At 31.1% G+C, this 24,230-nt stretch overlaps 1 protein-coding gene and 1 long non-coding RNA gene across 3 annotated transcripts; one reads left to right on the top strand and one right to left on the bottom strand.

Annotated features, from left to right (window-relative positions):
* Window positions 1–1,308: 1,308 nt before the first annotated feature.
* LOC131065605 (uncharacterized) lies at window positions 1,309–22,055 on the bottom strand. Its single transcript, XR_009111435.2, has 4 exons — window positions 21,726–22,055; window positions 21,510–21,561; window positions 13,619–13,685; window positions 1,309–1,766 (listed from the first exon to the last, which is right to left on the bottom strand). It is a non-coding gene; the product is annotated as an uncharacterized LOC131065605 (long non-coding RNA).
* On the top strand, window positions 3,200–5,356 carry LOC131065604 (transcription repressor MYB5). 2 transcript variants are annotated; one of them, XM_058000165.2, is made up of 4 exons: window positions 3,200–3,484; window positions 3,601–3,713; window positions 3,901–4,030; window positions 4,144–5,356. In XM_058000165.2, the coding sequence occupies exons 2-4, from the start codon at window positions 3,656–3,658 to the stop codon at window positions 4,796–4,798; spliced, it is 843 nt and encodes a 280-aa protein (XP_057856148.2). In that variant the 5' UTR covers window positions 3,200–3,484; window positions 3,601–3,655; the 3' UTR covers window positions 4,799–5,356. The 2 variants fall into 2 exon arrangements, with proteins under 2 accessions (XP_057856148.2, XP_057856147.2); XM_058000164.2 differs by having other exon boundaries at window positions 3,200–3,713; window positions 4,144–5,353.
* Window positions 22,056–24,230: the final 2,175 nt, after the last annotated feature.

Below are 24,230 nucleotides of genomic sequence, written 5' to 3'. Positions count from 1 at the left end.
GCCTATTGTTTAAGAAAATCTTGAAATGTAAAAGAATTAAAAATCTTTAAATGTAAGAGGATTAATAATGAATGGAGTTAATAATGTAAGAGCATTCATTTTGTCGGGTGATGCAGGACAATAGGGAGATACAGGATAATGATTATTGTCCTTAAAATATATATTGTATTATATATTTGAAAACATGTATTGAATTATTATATTATATCATATATTTAAAAATAGGTAATGAATTATTAGAGTAAGTTGGTGAAGGGTATAGTTGGTCCAATTTACAATTATCATCGTAGATTTTAGAATTTATCTTGACGAAGTTCTTTCATAAGATTTGGTTTTTACATGATTATTTTTAAAATTCTTTATTATTATCATTATGTATTTTATAGTTATATTTTATAGGAATTTGAAAATAATTGGTGAATTATATGTTGAGTTTAAAATTAATTTTTAATTGCATTGGTGAAATTGGTATATTTATATTTTTTATTTATTTATTTTTGGATTATTTTGAAAGAATATATTTTAATATAAATATTTAGTGATTCGTTGTATATTTTGTATTAGGTTTGATGAATATCTATCCACTTAAAAAAATGAAAACTTGTTCTAATACTAAAATTCTTTAACCTATCTTTCTTAATATGAATTTTATTTTTTTTTATTTTTTTTAGTAGTTTTTTTACTTGTCATTTCTAGTAAGTTTGCATGCTCATTCACATGGTCGTGAAAGTTCTCATTTATTTTAGGTTAAGTAGAGTAAGACTAATTGTCAACTTCCTAATTTTATTGCATATAGAAAGCTCAAAACTAATTAAAAATCTCATTTAAAATAAAAATAGAAAAATGTCAAGACCTCAATTTGAGGCATATTATATCTTACTTATTACTTCATGCTTCCTTGGATCATTCTTCATCCAAAGATCTCATATTTCTTTTGGGAGTGGCCCCACATGGAATAAATTTGATCTAAAATATCTTAAAAGTATCTAATAATTATTTAAACATTCTAAAATCATTCAGCATCAATATCATTATAAAGAACATTTATTCAAGAATAACACCTAATTTATGTTATTAGATTTCTACAATCCATTTTTTTTATTAAGTTAGCAAGGAGAAGGCCCTAAATCCTATAGAACAACAAAATCAAATAGCAGCAACATAGAGTCTAGCATCACACAACCAGCATAAGAACTACAACCATCCTCTCTCAAAAATAGTCAAAAATCATCATGTCCTTGTAACTAAACATACTATTCTGAGCTAACCACCATCTACCTAACATATTTATAGTAGTAAGACAATATAAAGAGTTTAAAAACTTAAACGCAAGCTTATTCCTTAAATAATGCATAAAAAACCTACTACTAACTATAGTAGACATAATCAAAAACCAAAAACAGAGAGTAAATTGCTTAATTATTCTTAATAAGATTTCAATTGTGCTCCAGCCTCTGCACATGGTCAATCCAGTTCTTTGCAGGAGTGGTCTCCTTCTTCTCGTTCTCCTTGTCCAGTTTCCCCTCATTCAGTAGCCTCCTGGCCTTCTTTTTCATCCTTCTTTGCCCAAAAATGAACACCATAGCCTCCTTTCTCATAATTCCATCGCTCATGGCGTACAATGAACAAAAGGAGTCACCCATTTGGTTGTATCGCTGCCTATTGTCTTCTATTTTCACTTCTAGGTCTGTAACCATCACTTGCAGCTCCACCTTATCCACATCTGCAGGTAATTCCTAAGAGAAGGGCACCATATCAACATTATCCTGGAAATTAAGAGGTAGAGAAATCGGATCAAAATCCTCCTTGTCCTCTGAGGAAAATGATTATTGTGGATTGTTGCACCACATATAGGACTTAATTGACTTCTTATATGATATACATAAAACTCACAAATTATGCAAAATTTACATATTCAGTAAGGCACAAAAAACCTTATAATTATGAGACCTAAACAATATGCAAATTGTCTAATTGTTCATGACATAGAAAACCTTGCAAGATTTGAATTTTAAATTAGAATCTTTTGATTACACAAGGGATTTATAGGTTGGATCAAAAAGAAAGATCCAAAATGTTGCCCATGATACATTTTAGTTTCATTGTGATTTTGTTCACCTGTACCATTAGATTCACAATAGGAAACCAATCTCTTTGTCTCCTATTTGAAATGCATTTATAATAATTTTTGTCACTTTAATGTATACTTTCTTCTTAGCTATCTTAAACAACCAATTTAACCTATATTTTAGTGGAATAATAATGACAAATGAAGTGGATCCCCAATAATATCATAGGAAGTGCTCACCAATAGAGCCAAGCCCCAGACCCTATTTATAATTATTTGTCTTATTTAATATGAGAGTTAAAATTTTAGCTTTAACATTTCAATATGGCTTATTTTGATTTTTAATATTTTATTCCAAGGATCCCTCTCCCATTCTTCTCTATCTCTCTCTTCCTTTTTCTCCCTCCCTCTCGCTCCTCTCTCTATCTCTCCACATATCTCTATTTGTTATCTTTTTTCCCCTATCTAATTGACCCTAATTATTTATCCCTCTCTCCATCTCTATTTGTTTATATCTATTGCTCTCTATATCTCCATCTCCCTCTATATCTCTCTTTTTGTTTTTCTCTATATCTCAATCTCTATCTCCCTACATCTCTATATGTATCTTTTCCTCCACTCTTTGTACATATCTCTCTCTCTCTACACACACCTCCTCTCCTCTCTGGGTCCCTATCCATCTCCATGATTCATATATATATTTTCCTCTTTATCTCTATCTCCTTAACTCTGTCTCTTACTCTTCCTCCCTCCATCTCTCCCTCTTTCTATCCCTATCACTCCCTCTCTCCTTATTGCAAACATAACATGGGCCTACTAATAATGAAGCATAATTATCTTCTTCATTTAGAGAATAGTTGATTTAAAGCTATCACTTCTCCATTGAGAACTATGTTGCACAATCAACATCATTTGATTTATAGCCTATCAATTGACCACATGTATATTTCTCATAAATTGAATCAAGCATTTCACCACATATATTGCACAAATGTATGCAAAAAATAGACCAAAATTTTTCCTAATCAAATTTATTGAAGTACCCATTGCACACCAAGATGCAATTGCTAGTTTATTTATATGTAGAACATAGAAGAAACATATAACCCATTTCAAAGCACCTTTGAGTGCTTTCGATAGTCATTATTTGTACGGCCAACAAATCTTCTCACAATGAAAATATAAGTCTTGTATGTAAACCGCATATAATAATGTCTGCTCTACTGCAAGTGGTTACGTGTAATAGGAGGTTAATCTATCCCAAAATTAATTTTTGGTCAAGCAAATGTATAGAGGAGAATGTTCAACCCAAGCGGATAACGAATTACCGTCAGCCGCCTATCGAGAAGAGATCTACAAACGTGTCTAATATTACTGCAACTCTTTATATTCAACTCTTCCTAATAGAAAGCACGGGTATTTGCCTTGAAAGATTTCTGCATCTTTAGCTGTGTAAAGATTGGTTTGTTTTGTGTAAATTTGTATTAAAAAAGAAAAAAGATATTCATGGCTATGGGACGGACTCCTTGCAGTAAAAAGGTGGGACTTAAAAGAGGTCCATGGACACCTGAAGAAGATCTCCGTTTAATGAGTTATATCCAGGCTCATGGCCAAGGCCGTTGGAGATCTCTTTCCAAGAAAGCAGGTTTTTTTCCTTGTTTTTCTTTTCCAAATTTACAGTCACTATCTTTATAGAATTAGGGTTAGGGTCATTCTTACTATTTTTCTAGACCTAGGGTTAGGCTCATGCTTGAATCTCTTTCAGTTACTTTTCCAATTTAGGGTTAGGAGTTTGTGTGTATGTTTATTTCTCAAAGATTCATTCATTTCAGGCCTGCTTCGATCGGGAAAAAGCTGTAGATTGCGATGGATGAATTATCTTCGACCTGACGTCAAACGAGGACATATTTTACCTGAAGAAGAAGATTTAATTCTCAGGCTCCATCGACTTCTGGGAAACAGGTCACCCTTATTCCATTCAAAATATTCCTTTTTTTTCAAATGAAACAAGTTACGCTAAAATCAGATTGCAAGTAATAGAGTATGAAAGCATTTCGTGTGTCAAATGGCTTCAGATGGTCTTTGATCGCGGGACGTATACCAGGAAGGACTGATAATGACATAAAAAACTACTGGAACAGTCACCTAAGCAAAAAACTTATTAAGCAGGGCATAGATCCTCGCACACACAGGCCCCTCTCTGAATCTGAGGACATATGGTGGATCCCTCAAGACAGCAATATGCAGCAAAACATTCTCCAATACACTACAACACCAGAAAGTGCTGATCCAGAAATACATGACAAAGATTCAGATTTCACAATACCAGATCTTAAGGAGGACCAGATTTGCTCTTCAATGGCTACACCAGAAATCTCTTGTTTACAGAGTGCACCCACCATTTTGCCTTTCGTCAGTGAGAAGGATGCCTGTATTGAAATGAACGATTCCAATTGTTCTGAGACTCCGAAACAGTTAACATACAGCAGCTGGTTTCCTTATTCTCTTCCTGAAACTCCAATGGGAACAGCTAATGGAAATAGCAGTTCATATATGCATCCTTCATATCTGGAATCACTTATCAATGAAGAGTTTGAGTTGCTAGAGCCTACTGTTGGATATAATTCTGTTTCACGGTTGTGCCCACATCAATCTGAACTTCCAACCCCTGGCTATGAATTCTGGTCTGCACTCCACTCTCCCAGCACACATTACCATCCTCCTTGTTGACATAAGAATATCATTGCTCTGTATTCTGGGTTTGTTTTGTGATTATGTATTCTTCATTTAAGTGTTTGTATTGTTAAAATTAAAACTTAACAATGTCCATATGGGCACTTATGGTGCTCACATAAAATGTACATAAGAATAGTGTGCAGATGTAGTTTGAGCACCGTAGTTTGTACACCTACGGTGCTGTGTTTCACTCTTCCATAAGACTAGACGAAGTCCACATATGATACCAAACCAACCAAAACCCTTAAAATGTGCAGCAATTACAATTGGCAGAAAGCTTATATTCATTATTTCTATTTTGAGATCAGTGTTTGTACTAAGGGATGGTGATTTATTTATTTTTATGGTATAGAAACACGTTTCATCTGTAAAAAATGAAGGGCTTGAGTTAGTTCCTAAATTTGAATTGCTACTTCTATACCTTAGCTAAACTAATTGCAATTCTTTTTCCATGTATGTGGTAGATAATTGCAATATCACTGGCCACTAATGCTATTTGTTTCGGGAAAGTGTTTCTTAAAGACCAAATTATATTTTGATGTCCCAGATTATAGTATCGATCTAAGGAAACTTTCCTGCTCTAGCCACTCCAGCTTCGATTCTACGAAAACTGCACAGACATAGACTCAGAACTCAGAAGGTGAACTTGTAGCCAATTTGGGTGTTGTCTATGAAGACATTGCTGATCCGCGGATGTAACGGACAGGTTTAATGGTTTTCTTATAATTGATTTTTAGTTTTTTATTAGTATATTTCTGTTTTTAGGCGTTTCTCTATTTTTTTATGCCTTTAAGTTATCCTTCATTGCCGTATCTGCTGAAAGAAGTTTATATGCTTATGTGTAAGCCTTCAATATTTAGATGATAGAATAAATAGAGCTGTCTATAACTGTTTAATTATTTGTTTGTTTGTTTCAGTAAAATTATATTGAAAAAGAAGTTGTAAAAGATTATGAAAAGATTTCTGTTATCATGAAAATCAAGAGGATTTTCACCGATGATTTTCACCGATCCACCCCCATCAAAATTTAGAGATGCAGAAACAATAATCAGTTCTTAAATTATTTGTTATTTTAGCTTTGCAATTGTTCAGACAATTATTTTCATTTTATTCTAGTATATTGTGAGTGTTTTTTATTATTATTTCCAATGGATATTAGAGCAAATTGCAAGAGTTTTTTTGTGCAAGTTAGTAGTTCTTTCCAGATTAGTTATTATTAGGCTACCATTCCAACTTCTTTAATTTATAAGAGAATTAAGAATATTAGAGTATCAAAATACATATCCGATTATTTAGGTAATATCTTTATGAACTAGTAAAAGTCAAATACAATGAACCTACAAATGACAACAAATCAATGAACATGATTAAAAAATGAAAAGGAGAAAACAATCAAACTCCATTCAATATGCACTAGATATCTTAAATCTTCCCCATAATACTAGCAAGATAAAATTAAAGAATGCATTGAAGGTTTTGCAAATTACATACCATAGATCTTATAAAGTTTTCGATTAAGTGAAAAGCAGGTTTTGAAGGGGCCCCGAAACCCTTTTACAGAAAGATAATCAAAAGATAGGGCATTAAAGACCAGCTAGAAAGATCAAAAAACAACAAAGAAATAGTTGGCAAAGACAAAAAGCCAACAAGAAGCCAAAAGAGGCAGAGGGACAACACAAAGAAAACTAAGGGATAGCCACGAGCAACAGACCCTAAGAAAGGTTTATTATAAGCTCCGCCACTTCTTGCTCCAGCGGGACCATAGAGGCAGCAACACTCTTCAAATCCTCTAGCTCCTTGGCATGTTGGGTCATCTTCCTAGTACTAGCACAAGTTATTTTACCATTACCAATAGTCCCCCCTTCAAGAGTCAGCGCCTTATCTTCGGTAGTATCAATAGTGCTCTTTTCCTGTTGGATCTATTCCAGCTTGTTGTTGATCATCATATTGAAGCTATCGACAGAGGCTTTCAAGATTTTTTAGCTTTGTTCTCCAATTTTCTTCCTGGGGTATTCTCATGATTGAGAACCCACTTCTCCAGATCATTGAATCTATCATCCACAACCTTAAATTGGGATCCATATGCTCCAGTGATAGCCTCCGCATCGTTGGTGGCTTTAGTTAATTCATTCGGGTAGTTAGGAAGGGTACTGAGCTTACCAGTTCCAACAGCTTCAAGGGTAGTCACTAACCTGGATGAATCCTCCAACTTATTCTTCAAATTGTTGATATCCGAATAGATCCAATCACTAACCTTGCAGAACTCCATAATCCCACTCTTCGCAGTATTCAACATGGTTAAAGGGGAGTTTCTGCAGTCAATGTTGATCTCAGGGGCAGAATTATCCAGGGTCTCCACATTAACATTTGTAGTAGTGGGAGGCAGAGTATCACCTTCATTCACCATCTTCCCATCATCTTCCACATCATCTATTGATTTATTGGGGTACTAAGGATTGGGTTGAACATTAAGAGAATCATTCCCTTTATCTAGGTTGATTTTGGTGATGACAGGGCTCCGCTTGTTTTTCTTTTTTGACGGAGGGGTAACATAATCACTATCAGTCTCCATCCCCTCCTCATCCTCTTCATCATCTTCAAGCCATCTGTCCTCCTCCTGAACCTTATTTCTTTTTCCTTTAACCTCTTTTCTATCTTTCTTATTTCCGGACCCAGAAGCCAAATCTTTGTCCTTCTCCTTGCTAGAACCCTTAGCAAGGGTAATCCTATCAACATCATCTTCCCACTCAGTATCAGACTTGTCATCTTCACTGTCATTAGAGTTCTTAGACTCATCATCTGAATTTGAGAGCTTGATGATAGAATGCTGCACAGAGGAAGCCTTGACATGGTTCTATAATAGCAACATTAACCCTTCATGCATGGGAGGGTTACTGTACGGGTTAGCCCTAAAATCCTTAATGCTAGTGTTAAGGAAACTAAACAAATATAAGGGAGTAGACACCATATCTTTATGGAGAAAATGATTCAAAAGCACAAAGTGATAACCATAGACACGAGAGTATCTACCATCAAGTGTAACATATTGTATGACAACAAACAAAATCCATCTCCATACCTTTTTTATCACTTTCGGTGAGTAGTAGGTTTTGTCAGATTTCACCAACTTGCTTTTCTCAAACTCCTCCTTCGGGAATCGCTTGATAGTAGCTTCAATGAGCTTCATGTCTCTATAAAACATTTTGCCTTCCATCGGCATACCAGTAACTTTTGCGATCATCCCTTCGTCAATTTCAACCTTTCTTCTTCCTATGGTAATTTTACCATATTTCCAATTCTTTTTGAAAATTATGGTCACGGTAGGGTTTTACCCTACAATTCTCTCCATATACCCTATCATCTTATCCATTTCCAGATAGCCCAGGCCTTCAGCTTTTCTTTCCATTCATCACATGAAAGCGGCTCAATTCTTTTCCTATTACCTCCCATGGCATCTGCAAATAGATAATTCTTATCCTTCACAATGCAAAACTGGGCAAAAATAGAGATCAAAGTGCAGAGCAGGAAGGTCTTCAAAATAGAAATGGGCACCCACAAAACGTGCGGAGTCTTGTCCACATTAAACACTAGCTCACTCTTCGAGCACTACTCTTTCCGATTCATTATGGCCTTTTTCATTGATGAGTGCATTGTCATTATTACTTATCACTCCCTCATAACCATGCACTCTATCATAAATGAGGATTGCATGCACCTCATGAGGAAGATCCAGCTCACCTCTCCAGCTCATAGTTCTCTTGCATAAAAGGCTTTCCAATCTGATTTATCAAATGATGGTGCAGATGATGTAGATGCTTTAAAGGCTAAATCTGTCTTTATAGTAGCAACAGGATCAAATTCTTCAATTTCAAAAGCTGAAAGTTTTCCAATCAATGTATTAGGCATTGTTCTTAACTCATTTATAGCAGTGACTTTCATTTTATATGCCGGTGGCACTCCTCTTAAAACTTTTGAAACAATTTCATCCTCACTTAAGGTTCCTCCACAACATTTAATACCCAAAACAATCTCATTTACTCTTTCCATAAAAGCATAAATCCTTTCATATTCTTCCATTTTCAGATGTTCATACCTGACCCGGAAGCTTTCAAGTTTTGCAATTTTGACTGTGGAATCTCCTTCATTCAGTGTTTCCAAATGATCCCAAATAGCTTTAGCAGTAGACCTATCTGATAGTCCCATGATTTGTTGATTAGATAATGCACTCAAATGTGCTTCTCTTGCTTTGCAATCATTTTCTTCATCTTTAGTCAAGTTAGGTGGATTGGGCTAACTCTGAGTAGGAGCATTATAACCATTCTTTGTAACATCCCAGATGTCTTTTCTAATGCAATTTAGATGTGTCTCCATTCTGATCTTCCATATGCCATAGTTGGTTCCATCAAGTTTAGGACTGTCCTTCCTGAAATAGTTAGTAGACATTGGATCTCCTCGAGCTGTTAAAATTTTGCAAAAGAGGACTAAGCTCTGATACCAATTGTTAGGTCCCAGAGACAACTGAGAGGGGGGGGTGAATCAGTTGTCTAATAAATTCAAACCAAAAATAACTTAACCAACTTAATGCTTAATACCGGTAAACCAGTCTAATATGTCGGTAGACAATTTTAACAGTTAATTGCAATACCGGTAAGGATTAATGCATGAAACAAAAAGACAAAGTCATCCACAACACATAAAACCAATATTTGTACGTGGAAACCCTATAAGGGCAAAAACCATGGTGGGAAACCTTACCCACAATCAGATGATACTACTGCAGATAGTAAGTGTATACAAATGGGGTCTGCACAAGCAGAAAGGCCAAGCGCCTAGAGCTCACTGCTCAATCACAAAATGGGAGTCACACTTACTACAATTGGATGGTTAAATCCAATAAGAATGTACTGCTCAAAATAGCATCTTCATATGCTGGATTCAATACCGGTGTAGTTCTGATTGTCTTCACAAAAACCCTCCTTCAACCTTCAAATGATGTCTGCGTGTATAGCTCTGCTTATTCTCGCATATACCTTCACACAATCCTTTTTCGCATTCCACATTCAATCTTACAAATAAGATCTTACATTTATACCATACCCTAAGACCAATTTTAGTAGGTCGGCTCTAAAGGATAATACAATAAAATTAATTTACAAATTAATTAATACCCGATGCAATAATCGATTCACCATGTCGGTTTAATGCATTTACAACAACAATAAGTCATCTCAATAACGTGCCATGCTAATCTGGAAAAGATAAACCTGTCGGTGTAACCTGGACCTATTTGCCGGTAACAGCAAATATGCAAATATGAATATACCAATAAACAAAACTCCAAGACAAGGTGTCCACACGATTTCTTCGACATAACCAAGTGTTTTCCATATCATTCCAAGTGTCGGTGATCATTATATCATGCCGGTGTACCAGATACTGGTGATTGTGCATAAGTCACTTGCTTGCCGGTGAATGTTGTTGATTCTCCAAAGTGCCAGAGTTGATAAGTGTTTAGTAGGTGTTGACATCAATGACAAAACCATACCAAAATACCAACAATTTCTTGGTCATGTGTGTGGTTTTTTGTTTTTGTTGTTTATCTGTTGCTAGTTTAGAATGTTTATCTTTGGTTAGCAGTTAGTGATCTTTGTACAGAGTTCCAGGGCCACTTCAAAACTTATTTTACCTGATTAAAAATAATGATATTAGTTAATTTTTTAGTTTTTTTATTCCTATTTTTTATAGAACATGAATATAAACTCAAAAAATACTTCAAACATAAAGTATTTTCAAATTCCTATAAATAATCCAACTACATACAAAAAAATTAATACAATAGAAAAAAAATATATTAATTTATGAATGGTGGCTTCTCTAAAGTGCAAATAAAATATCTAATAAGTAAATTATATCCTACTTACATAAAATAAAAATAAAAATTAAAAAATTTAAAAAAAATTTAAAAAAAATAATAATAACCATGTAGATTTATAGTAATTATAATTTATAAATATATAAAGTATAAATTAATGTTATAATAATTTATAAGGTTGTTTTATGAATAATAAAGTTGATTATAAATTATAAATGTATATAAGTAATAATATTAACATATTAGTATAACTATATATATATATATATGCATATATAGAAAAAGTTGAGAAATTTATGTTCAAGTTTAAAATAAAATTAAAAACATAAATTTGATATGTTTCGACTTTTTTTAGGTATATATATAAGATAATAATAATTTTTAAAAATATTTTTCATATTCATATCTTGATAATATAAATTACTAAATAAAATATATTAATTTATGTTAATTTGTATGTAAAGAGATTTATAATGAATGCATATTTGTTAAATATTACAAATAATTTATTCAAAATAAAGATATAGATTGAAAAATATATTGACATGAGATTGTCTCAAATTCTAAGATCTAATTAGTTTTTAAGTGGTCTAATAGCTATGTAGAAATCATTTTATGGATACTAAAAATGAAATAATTCTTTTTTTTTTTCATAAGATAATGGTATACTTTAGATGAAGTGCATATGATTTACTACTTGAAATTAAAATGAGCATATAAATAAAACATGATAAAGGAAATTGGAATAATTTTATACTTCATAATGAGCATGAACTTCTTATAGTTCATAGAATAGAGTAAAATAATCTCTTAAAAAGAGGTTCATATAATTTTTTTCATCAAAATAAAAAGATAAAAATGTTGTCTTGCATATATAAAAAATAGAGTTAATTTTGAAATGATAGTTATAGATTTATTTTTTATATAAGATAATTATTAATTATAATGGTCATAAGGGATGGGTTGTAAAAGTGGGGATTTTCTTAAATAAAATTGACAGCAATTTACATAAATTATTAGTAATTTATACAAAATATATTATTATTCATTATGTCATCGTGGCTACAAGAATAATATCCTTGATCGGTGGAAGGATGGAGATTTACCTTTATACATAGTTCTTTTCAAAATGATTTTAAATTTGGCCAATGTTCGAAGGTAATGATTTAGGGTTGGGTTGGGATTTGGGGAGAAAACACCCTAGTGCTCAAACCATGGTTTCCAAATTTCAACCTCACTTTAGAATCTTTAAATATTTTCCTATTTAGTTTCAACTACCCAATCTTCCTCTATAGTTTTGGCTATAATATTCTTATGTGGTAATTGGTAGCACTTTGTTACATTTTTTTGTTGATAGATCTAACTACAACCTTTTCTTATTTGTCTTTTACATGTATTTTGGCTGACATAAACTTGTACAAGGACCTCCCTATGGTAGGGGACTATCCCTAATTCCAACCTTGAGATTGAGTATTTTTTGTTTTGACGACATGATTAATTCAATATCAAGCACCTATCTTCATATTATTTCCAATCTAGGATTAATAAGGTGAATGTGTCTTCTTGGTGGAAGTGCATCCTTCCTCAACATAATTATATCATAAAATATGATGAATTTGATTTTGATTATCTTCCTATCAAATCTCCTCTTATTCTAATCAATCAAATTTCATGTGTTATCAATAGATCCTACTTCTACTCAAATTGACAAATTTGATCCTATATTGATACCATTATTTGATCATGTTGTAATAGTGTAAGTCGCCTCTATCTTGGGTAGTACTTCATTTTTTTGTCATATTAATTCAACTTGTTTAGAATTGATTACTGAAGTCGAGGAATAAATGTACTCTTAATCTTATTTAATGTCCTCTATCCTATATTTTTAAGGAGAATAATGTTAGATTATGGTTTGTCTTGTTGTTGGCTTTTAGTGTTTCCTTGGCTTGATTTTTTATCAACTCTTAGTGAGGTTTTCTAACCAATTTCTAGATCTATTATTGCCTACCTACTTATTTATGTTTACATGCATGTATTGAGTAATTTCCAATAGTAAAATAGATCTTAAATTAAAATATAAAAATAATAATTGTTTGGTTTTTCTAAATTTACATAATTTTTTATGTTTTTTTATATTATTATTGAAAAACAAAAAAATAAAAATAAAATAGTTAATATTCTCATATATATAGTTTATAAATTAATAAGTTAAAAGACGTGTTTTGATTTTAGAATAGATAGTATGATTTAAAACTATGAATTCACATTAGAATTTGTAAAGATTTTTTTCATTTTTGTATTTGTTTAATATAATGAGAGCTGCCCTTTAACATTAAGACTTGCCCAAAAAAAAAAAAAACTTCAAATTTATCTTATATTCGTGCATATTTATATTACTAATATGTAACTAGTTCAAACTTACAAATATTTCTTTAATTTTAAAATAGAAAAATATAATAGAAAAAGTCTCAAGAAAAAAAGATAAATTATTGTTTAAACTTTTAAATTTTAATACATAAGAAATGTACAATTAATAATTAATATTTTAAATTAAATATAATAATACTCAAATCATTTGAATAAGATTTTTTTTAAATTTATCTAATTAAGGTCTCTTTTCCTTTCTACCTATTGTCCTCTCTGGTGCAATGCCCACTATTCAAGTGAACATAACACAACACTAACATTTTTTTAAAAACTTCAAACACAATTAGCTTAATACTTCAATGTAAATGCAATGCCTAAAATGTACACACTTAAGAGATGCAACAAAACATAAATAAACTACACCAACTTTAGTATTTTTTTAATTTTTTTTAACCACAACATAATACATTTGTAAAACTATAAGTAATAGTAACAATTGACAAGTAACCATTCCAACCATGATCGAATGTTAAAATAATAACTTGAGGCTTATCTTAGTTTACAAAACTACTTACCTCCTTCTTACCCATCTTGTTCTTGCATTCCCTTGCAATGTACTTGCCTTTCCTCCCATAGTTGTACCTAGAAGATGTTGTTCACCATAAGTTCAGAAGATAATTAGATACATGATCACCATGATAAATTATATCATTATTTTAACTGGATCAATCACATAGTCATCAACAACTGAATTCGCAAATATGAACAAATAATTCATAAGATTGGGTAAAAGTGGCAAGTTCAATCAAAACTTAAAAGGGCGAGATCTAAGGGCTAGAATTAATGTCTCAGGGGCTCATCACAGATGACCTTGCCTACATGAAAGTACAAAGACTTTTTAGTTTGACATTTCAATTTAAAATCATTTGTAAAAAATTGTAAAAGTGGGTATGCAACACATTCTAGGGGTCATCTACTTAGGTGAAATAGAGATGACATCCTAGCTAGTTCTATTTTAGAGATCAGATACAAATAGATCTCCTCACAATCTTTTATCAATGACACATACAATTAATTTACAATATTTGGTTATAGCGGCCCTAATGAGTGTTTCAAAAAAATTGTCACTATGGATACGATGATTTTAGGGTATGCCTAGATTTGCATTCTCTAGGCTAGAGATATAGTATATTTAAATCACAAGGCTATACCAAGATGAGAGTAAATGCTTCAAAGTAATATTATTGTATATTTAACCAAAATCTACTACAAATATAATTTTACAAAATAAAAAGCATACAATACAAGTAAACCAAATAAGAAAGTTTTCTATGAGCCAAGTTCAATTATCAACGAACAAAAAAGTTAAGACAAATTTTATAATCCTAACTATAAATGAATATCAATACAAGCCACTAATCTCTACCTATACAAAGAAAATAAGTATGAACCACTAATCTCTACCTCTTCACCATGCTTAGCTAACCACCTAGTTATGGCTAATAATTTATCAACTTGAAAATTTTATCAGCTACATAATCCCAATATACAAGCACAAAATTATTTCAAGTTTTCAACAAGGGAGATAATACTAAATTATTTATTGCAATGCATAAGATAATATTATTACATCACCTCATGTTACATCCAATAAGATTGGAGTTATATATCAAGCTCGTCATGCATTAATACCAAGTTCACAATATTTCTTATCGACTAAAGCCAAAACCATCATAAGTACTCACTTTCATATCCAAATAAGAATTCTTTAAGTCATTCCCAATAGGAGCTAATGTGTAATAGCAAGAAAGAACATTCCAACTCAAATCACAGTGTGCCTACATGAAATATCTTCGGTAAGAGTTATCATAAGATTAATCAAATATTGTTGCAAGGGAGACCAAGGTGAAAAAGCACTAACCATGATAATATCAACTATTATAAATGATACCAAAGGAAGACTATATTGTACAAATGATAATAAGAAGTATCAAAATTTACTCTCAAAAGAGGACACCCAAAGATAGATCCTTGACAACTATTCAACACTTAATCATATCAAGTTATGGACTATTATCTGGTAGATGTGCATAATTCACAACTAGATCAAAGTAAATAATACATCAAGACCATGTAGAATAGTGACAATCATGATCACATGGAATAAAATCCACCATTTATACATATAACCAATTAAAATATAATCTTAATAGACAAGCTATCCAATAAAAATCCCAATCCTTCATTTTGACTATGATTAACTTAAAAGGACCTACAATAAGATTAGTGACCAGTACAAAAATATACAAGCATAAACATATTTCATCTTAAGATTATTCAATAAGGTTTTTAAAAAAACATAAATTTTGATCATTTCACAATTTATTTAATAAAAGTATCTAGATTCTGTTCTTATTTAATTATAAAAAAATATGGAAGAAAATTACTTGAATAGTAAAACATGAAAAAAAAAAATCAAAATTTGTAACATGGTGAATTAGAAAGCTCACGTAAGGTAAAAATTAGTAGCTTAAAAAAAAAATTAATTATAATATGTGCACTTTTCTTCTACTCGAGAAATGGGGAAAGGAAATAATAGGCCCATCTGTGATGTTTCTACTTTATGCAACTACATCAAATGTGTCATTAAATAGACACGCATTTACGTTTAAAACCAAACTATTCTATCCATTATTATAACGGTTACAGAGGTTTGTCACAGCAGAGCTGCAGAACTCAATATAGTCCAAATGTGTTGTTATTCATTGGAGGCAAACATTTTTAAAGCAATTGTGTTAGGATTCCCATGATACATTGAGAAGGCTTTCAAGATTTTGCAGCTAAAAAAATACAAACGGCTGCGTATGAGCAAGAGTAGTTTTTATTTGGTGACAACAAACAGCAGTCAAATCTATTCGTGTTTCCCCAGCCATCAATCACAAGATAGAGACACCATCCCTTATTAATTCTGCAGACCCCCATCTTCTTTCCCATAACTATTCAATATTTATCTGGTTTAAGGAAGGAGAGAGTGGGCTTTGAAGAAGCTGTAGTGCATTGAATTAAATGGCTTTCGTGCCTGTGGAAGAGCTACAGTTATGTGGGAGTTGAAAGAGTAGTGTGAGACTGATGCTAGGCCATATGGAATATGGCATGACAAAAACTGTCTATGCTAACAAGCTGGCACACATCATTAATTTACTTTGTCAACCTCAATTTGCATTAACTCAATCTAGCCCACGTATTCACATTAAGTTCCTTCAGCTTTACCGTCTCCAAATTAATGTTCATGACTACTTGTGCCTTATAATTTCAACTACTTATCGAAGGCCCTTATTAATGCCCTCTCAATCTGTTATTCATTTAATTTTATTAATATTAATAGTTTTGTTTTGTTACTATAGAGGCACATTATAGTTTAACAATATAATATAGTTAACATTTTACTGACATATATGTTTTACCCCTCTAAAGGAGGCAAGAAGGTAAATGCATGATACTTTTGTTTTCAACTCTATTATTTTACATCAATAGAAAGTGCCCGTAAAAGAATGATTACAAGAAAATGTGATAGAATAAAATGTATTTTATTTTTTTATTCAAAAATCATTTCTTGATGATTTACAACTTGACTATTATTTATATCATATTTTAAGATATTAATATCTTAAATAAATATATTAAGATAATCATAACTTATAGTTAATCATATAAGTAGTTATTAAAGTACAATTTAATGAAACAAATTAAAAATATAGTTTAGTTTCATTAACATACATACATACATACGTACGTATGTATGTACGTAGGTACACACACACACACATATATTATAAATACAAAAATATGAATTTAGAACAACTTGTTATCATTTTAGCTCCCTTCATTATGGTTTATTAATCATCATAACACACCTAGCAATATTGGAAGTTTAACTATCATAATGCTATGACTAAATTACATACTTTAGTTTATTCGTGACATTTTAAATGAGAAGGGATGTTAGATCTTCCTACATCGAATGTTCCTATCAGCTTCTATATCTTTCACCTTTGACTTGTTGGATAAATGAGTCTGTTGCCTTCTTATTGGTGTCTCATTCTTCCCAAATACTATTACTATACCACCAACATATCATTAAATTTGAAACACTTCTATTCACATCAAGATAGATTAGGGACTATCATGCCACATGCATCATAAGGTCAGTAACATAGCCATAGAAATTGGGTAAAGTGACTAATCAAGTGAATCCATACCTTCTTATTTTTGCATCTATCCATTGATTTGACCTTTATCTAGATATATCTCTCTACCATATAAAGATTGTTTCCACCGTCTTGATTCATTTTAGCCTATGCTTAGGTCACACTTGATCATAGTAATTAGTAGAATATAGGATACATAACCAAATAAATACGAATTTACACATACTTGTGTTTCATAAAATAATCAAATCATCTAAATCCATGATTCATAGAGAAATACATTTTGCATCATACAATTTATTTAACTCCAATAATAATTCTCATATTTGTCATAATGTCAAATAACTAACAATATAACTAAGCTCAACCACAACTTCATCAAATATAATTCATTTATAATATCTTTTACTACATTCATCTATCACAACTAAGAAGTAATTTACCCATTACTATACCCATGTTGTATCATGAAAATATGAATCTTTGCTTATGCAATCCTTTATCACCATGTTGTTACAAGATCCTTTATTTCCATGTTTTTAAGATAGCCCTACTTCATCTATTTAAAGAATTTTTTCACTCCAAGGTATAAATACAAATCAACTAAGATATATTGCAATTTTAATCTAAACCTAAACCATAAAAGGCTCAAGAAAACAAGTTAAACTATTCTACACAATGCAATGTATCCTTAATAAAGATCAAACCATAAACTAAATGTCTATGTATCATTAGACTCAAGTGAAGTATCTCAAGGTAGTCTCAAAATATGCAATATTAATGTCTAACTATAGTTGGGGCCTCACATCTAGAAGGTAGTCTTAAAGAACATAGCAAAAATGATAGGAACCGTGTTCTTCATGAGGGTTTGATTCTTGTAATTTTGGAACATTTGAAATAACTCCCATCTTTATCTAAGGGGGAAATCCATGAGAAACTTCCTTTTGTAGTCAAAGAACTTGGGATCTAAGAATGATAAGGACACAAAGACAAGGGATGAGAATGAGGAGTCCCTGGATGAGGACTAGGAAATAGAGGATAAAGTATCCTTAGTGAATAAAAAAAAAAAAATTCCCCTTGGGGATGAATAAGGAATATTTATCAAAAGGGAAAAGGTGGGGCAACCTTCTCCTACTTCGATGGAAGAAGATTTGGTGGCCGGAGAGTTAACTAAGAACCAGAATCTTAGAATGGAGATTGATGTAGGTATTGGTGAAGGCTCCATAGGAGAAAGCCCTTTCCCTCTCTCTTCTAGGTGGTTTGATGATGACAAAACCTATTGCCCACCCTTCTCAAGGGATTTGCAGAAAGATTATCCTTTCCTTGGTGACGAACAAGAGAACCCTCTAGACCTTTTCGGAATTGCCAGAGATGCATCGGTTGACCAGTTTCGAATTTATATGTGGTTATTCCTAGAAATGAACCAAGTAAATTTATCGATATTCAGTCCCTTAAAAGTAAGATGGTTGCTTTGGATAAGGGTGTTGGTCCATCTAGTTCTGCGACTGGAGATGGTAATCAAATCACTAAAGCAAAAAAGAAAAGATTGTTGTCAATTCTCAAGAATGTATCTAAAGATGTTGCTCACTTGTGAATATATTATGAAGGCTATTTAGGGTTTTTGGAAGAAAAAATAAAAAGGATTGATTACAACCTTAGTTACAACCTTATGAACCTATTGAATATGAGCTACAAAACCATTCATGACAGTGTTGAAGGGATCAAAATCCTTGCATATCAATGGTAGAAAATGCAAGCTTCAAGATCTAGGAATAATATTATCATTGACCTTGATCAAGTTGATAAGGCTAAGTATATCAATGATGACTATGGCCCTTCTATTCAAACCCAAAGGATTCTCAAAGAGACTAGGGAGTAGGCCAAGCTCGAATTACAAGATTTCAAGAACTTGTCTCAAAGTTTTGATTAGATTGAAGCTAAATTTGTTGAAGCACTAAAGAATCTATGTTAGTTTTCTATTTTTCTTTATTTTAGGCCTTTTGTGTTAGAGGTTTGTTTTTTGGGTTTTGAGTTGTGGCTTGGATATGTGTTTCCTATTGGCAACTATTTGTACTTTCAAGGTCCCTTCAAAACCTAATTTTCTTTTAATCAAAAACTAATTGGTAATTTATAAAAAATAATTATTATTATATTTTATTTTATTGACCATTTGAAAATAATAGAGAATAAAATAAAATAAAATAAAAAATCATTCTCATAATGCATAAAAAAGAAACATCATATATTAAAAAATTGAAGTATGAAAAAAAAAAAATGAAATCATATAATTGATAAATGATAGTATATATTTTATTTTACTTTAAAATTATTTATTTTATTTTAACTACATTGTTTACTTTATTTTAAATCATTACATTCACATTATTTATTCTATTTTAAATATATTTATTTTACGCTTGTGCCTAACTTTTAATTTTATTTATGAAAAAGTCTCATTCATTATTTTTTGTAATTCTTGAAAACTTTGTTACTTTGAAATGTGATAAATATCATATTAAAGTATGTTAGATTTTTATTTTTATATATGTGTGTGGTGGGGGACAATAAGGACATAGACTCAAATTTACTATTCTAAAATGTCACTTGACATGATTAATTTTATAAAGATATATGTAGAATGTTATTATATTTTTAAAATTATATGAAAAATTAAATAAATATATAAATATGGTCAAAGTGTTGATTCATCAACACAATTTCTATCTAACATTAATTTTCAACAGATAATAATACAATCAAACCTTGTTTTTGGGTTGTTTTCATTTTTTTTAAATCAACAAGAGTTGTACAAAATAGGAGAGATTAAAAGGGTTATCCTAGAAACTATGTCATTATCTAGTTGTTTAAAAAGTACATTTGTGATGAGGTTGACAAGCAATATATTTGTTGCATGTCTATCAGAACCAAACATATCTTTTATGTTGGAAAAAATCATATTAATTATGAATAAAATTATTAATGATATTATACATCTATATGTCTAGAAAAAGAAAGCATCCTTGTTGAAGAGAGTGACACATGTAGAATAATATTTGTTCAATACTCAATAATATAATGAAATGTTTATATATAATAAAATATAAATAAAAGCATTTGTTCTCGTTTTTTAAATAGAATTATGTATTAGTTATGTAGTTTCTTTAACATCATTTGGAGACATAGTCTTATAGATATACAATTTTATACTTCCATGTTTGAAATTAGTCTTAGAAAGCTAAGATTTATTGAGATTTAATTATATTTTTTGTGTATTTAGATTATATATATAATATTTGATTGAATATAATTAAGTATGATAATAAAGTACAAAAATGAATTATTTTTTATTTTTAAAAAAATTAAAAAATAGCTCTTGAAAATAAAAAATAAAATATTAATAATCATATTTACATAAATTAACCTTTTTTTATAAATATACTTAATTAAAGTAAAATTAAATAATTAAAATATAATTATATAATTATGTATGTAAATTTAATGTCTTGAAATGCAATTGCTTGCATCAAATATTTTTATTTAAGTTTTTTAATTAAATTTTACTTAAATTTCCAAGAATCAAATTTTTAATATCCATATTTTCTCACAACAATAACTTCTTTTCTATACACTTTCTATTTTTCTCTCCTTCATTTCATCCTAAAGCTCATATTTAAAATCATATACATATACACATACAAATGTACATACACATGCACATACATACATACTTACATTTGTACATACACATACACACACATTAATACACACATATACTTATATACATAAAATTTCAATAATTCATAATAATAACTTATAAATTTTATGAACTAGACTATGTAGATCTATTTTCTTCATCAATACTTGAAATCAAATTCTATAATCCATATCAGATAAAAGAACCAAAAAAAAGATAAATAATAAAAATGTAATTGAAAATTTAATGAAAAGTAACATTATCTCATCTATTTTTCCTTTAATACTTAAAAAAAACAGAAAACAAAATTGTCTTCAACTCTACACTTCTCTCGTCCATTTGCATGCCAACGCCACTGTTCAAGTTTAACTCAAATTTGGAAATAGACATCCTTACAAATACACAGAATGGAACCTTGGAAATAGACATCCTTACAAAAATTACTATTTATGACCCTTTCGGCATAAGATAAGATGCAAAACCTTACAAATACACAGTATGAACAAAACAAAACAAAAATGGCAGTAACAAGGCATCAAACAATTTAAAACCACAGATGCTTACCTCATGTAAAGTTGCCAGAATAGCACTGAAAAGCTAGCGATCCATGGACTGTCTGAAATAAATTACAGAAACCAATTCTCTCAGTTATAAACTCTAACGAAATTTTAAGGACCATAACGAAAATTTTCTGTACATTCTAGAACTTGAGATTAATCCAAGCTATTTACAATGAACGCCTAAGTAAGCAAAACCAAGAGCAACTCTACGTGAACTTACTTGTGGCAAATTCTGGAGCTTTAATGGCCTCTGACTCTCTAGTACCATAACACAATTCAGTATACACAGTGCAACTGAGAGCATAACTGCTTTATAATGAATATAAATAATGAGTTGCCCAGAGCATGTTGATAGAAGCTCCTCCAACGCCCTTTTATGGTAAGACCTAAATTTCACTGGAACTTAGCAGAATGTAAGAGTAATAGAATCCTAGGCAGAATATAAGCTGAACACATGATGAATGAATATGCGAGTACAATTTGACTGTCAGCTTGGCGAAAAATGCACTCAAAAAAATGATTTGAAGTACGAAACACTAAGTGGGTTTCAAAGATTTATTGATTTTTCGTGTTCACCTGTGATTCCCACCACACATTAAAAAATCAATAATTATTAAAAAAATCTGTAGATCTGGAAGGGTAGGCAGGTAGCACAAAATCTATGTATTGGTGAATTGGAAATTTTAGTATGGAATGGTAGAATTGTCTGTTCTTTCCGCGAGCTGACCGGCAGTTGTACTTACCTATGATGGGTTGATAGCATTAATATAGTTCTTTCAATTCACAACTGATTGATGATTAACTCTCCCCAAATGCTCATCATTCCATGTTTCCACACTGATCGAATCTATTAATGCATTTCTTTATATAACTTCTATTTCGCTGATGGAATTTACATTGAAACAAACAAAAAGAAGTCAACTGTTCCACGGTGTATGGCACATCCTTGTCATAATACATCAATCATTTATGGCAATATTTGTGGTTATAAGCTTAGCATATATCTGTCCTTCAAAAGTACTATTGAAGCCAACAACATTTTCATTAAAAAAAAATTAGCTTGAATAAGAATCGGTCTCTCCTTCAAAGTATTAATATACACACAATCGAATCCAATCCACACAATCGAATCCAGAAAAAAAAAAAAATACACTAGAAAAGTATTAATATAGTCAATAGTATTAAAAAGGATAAAATTACTATCATTTTCATAAAAAAAATCGGTTAGAATAATAAAGCATATATCTATCCTTGAAAAGTATTAATATAGTCAAATAATATTAAAAAGGAAAAAATTGCATCATTCTTATAAGAAAAGTGTAGTTATAATAATAAAATAATAATAAAAAATATTTTAGAAAAAGTATTAGTGAAATAGAATAAATAATTTATATTTATGTTTTTGATAAATTAAGTAGGGTCAAGTCATTTACAACATATAGAAATTATCAAAATGTTATTTGAACCATAAAAAGAAGGGATAACAACACACAAAGGTTGAGATAGCACAATCACAACCATGTTGTAAGGACAAACGAGAACATAAAAGGACTTTAAAACAATATCATAACCAAACATAGCACTTTGCATGCCATTGATCTAGGCTTGTGACTAAGAAACATGTTTTGAAAGACCTTTCTTCCTTCTTTGGACAATGGTCCAAGAAATATCATGATACACATCTACTAAAATAGAAGAGAGAGGAGGAGAAACCCTCTTGAAGGCTCCAATTGGGACCATACAAAAGGAGAGAAATACCTAATTAGGAAAAATGACCACGAAGAAGGTGCCACAAAAATTGATGGCTCAAGCACACCAACATCACCCATATAAATAGAGGTGGGATTTGAATACAAATGAGCAATAGGCAACACTAGCAAATGAAGGACTATCACACTATCAATATTAAGAGGCATAGAATTCTCTAAAGTAGGCATGTCCTTGGCCACATCCATGATAAGTTTCTCTTAAAGATAATTATTTCATCAAGAAGAAGATTGTAAGACCTTCAAGCGTGGAAAACCTAATATTAGATGTCTTATAGTAAAACACCACTAGACCCAAAGGAAATGCCTTTGTAATCTAAAATTTGACTACAAAGCCATCAATAACTCATAAAATAACGTCTATGGGAGAGTCTTAGACAAATCTAACTCCCCTAAAACATGAGCATAGGTGGTGTGAGAGAACAAAGTAATGGTATGATCCACTATAATAAAATTTCCCACAATGTTTCCAATTTCTTATAGTTGAGATGACACAAAAAATAGAGAAGAATATTTGGGAGGTGAATACAAACCAATAGCTTATTGAAGGATTCAATCAGATGGTAAAAAAAAGAATCTCAAGACTTTAGTAGGAGGGCATGTTGGCCCCAAAAGCAAGAGAGAGAATAAAAAATAGCATTATAATTGAAGAAAAAGCTAAAGGCGACAACGAAAAAATCCCTTGGCATAAGGGTAATTTTAATTTTCCCCTCTGTAATAAGATACCAGTACTCAAAGATCCAAAGGTTTATATCATTAAGCTAGGGCCACAATCTCTTGAATTTATAAATTAGACCCTTGTAAGAGAAATATACCTCATATTTTGAAACTGCATCCCCCTAAAACCATAATAGGGGGAGATAGAGAAGTAGGAAATATAGATCTCCTAGTCACAAGAGTAACTAGAATTTCATTTCTCTCCTTCGGGAGATTTTGAGGAGATTCGTAAGGACGAAGGT

This window comes from Cryptomeria japonica, chromosome 7 (assembly GCF_030272615.1).
Source record: "Cryptomeria japonica chromosome 7, Sugi_1.0, whole genome shotgun sequence".
NCBI classification, from domain to species: domain Eukaryota; kingdom Viridiplantae; phylum Streptophyta; class Pinopsida; order Cupressales; family Cupressaceae; genus Cryptomeria; species Cryptomeria japonica.
This window is presented reverse-complemented; position numbering and strand designations above follow the sequence as displayed.

Excerpts from the sequence above, each read along its gene's own strand:
- LOC131065604 (XM_058000164.2), top strand. The coding sequence starts at position 3,575 with ATGGCTATGGGACGGACTCCTTGCAGTAAAAAGGTGGGACTTAAAAGA. Across the intron at positions 3,714-3,900 it reads ATCTCTTTCCAAGAAAGCAG|GCCTGCTTCGATCGGGAAAA; the intron begins GTTTTTTTCCTT and ends CATTCATTTCAG. Across the intron at positions 4,031-4,143 it reads CATCGACTTCTGGGAAACAG|ATGGTCTTTGATCGCGGGAC; the intron begins GTCACCCTTATT and ends AAATGGCTTCAG.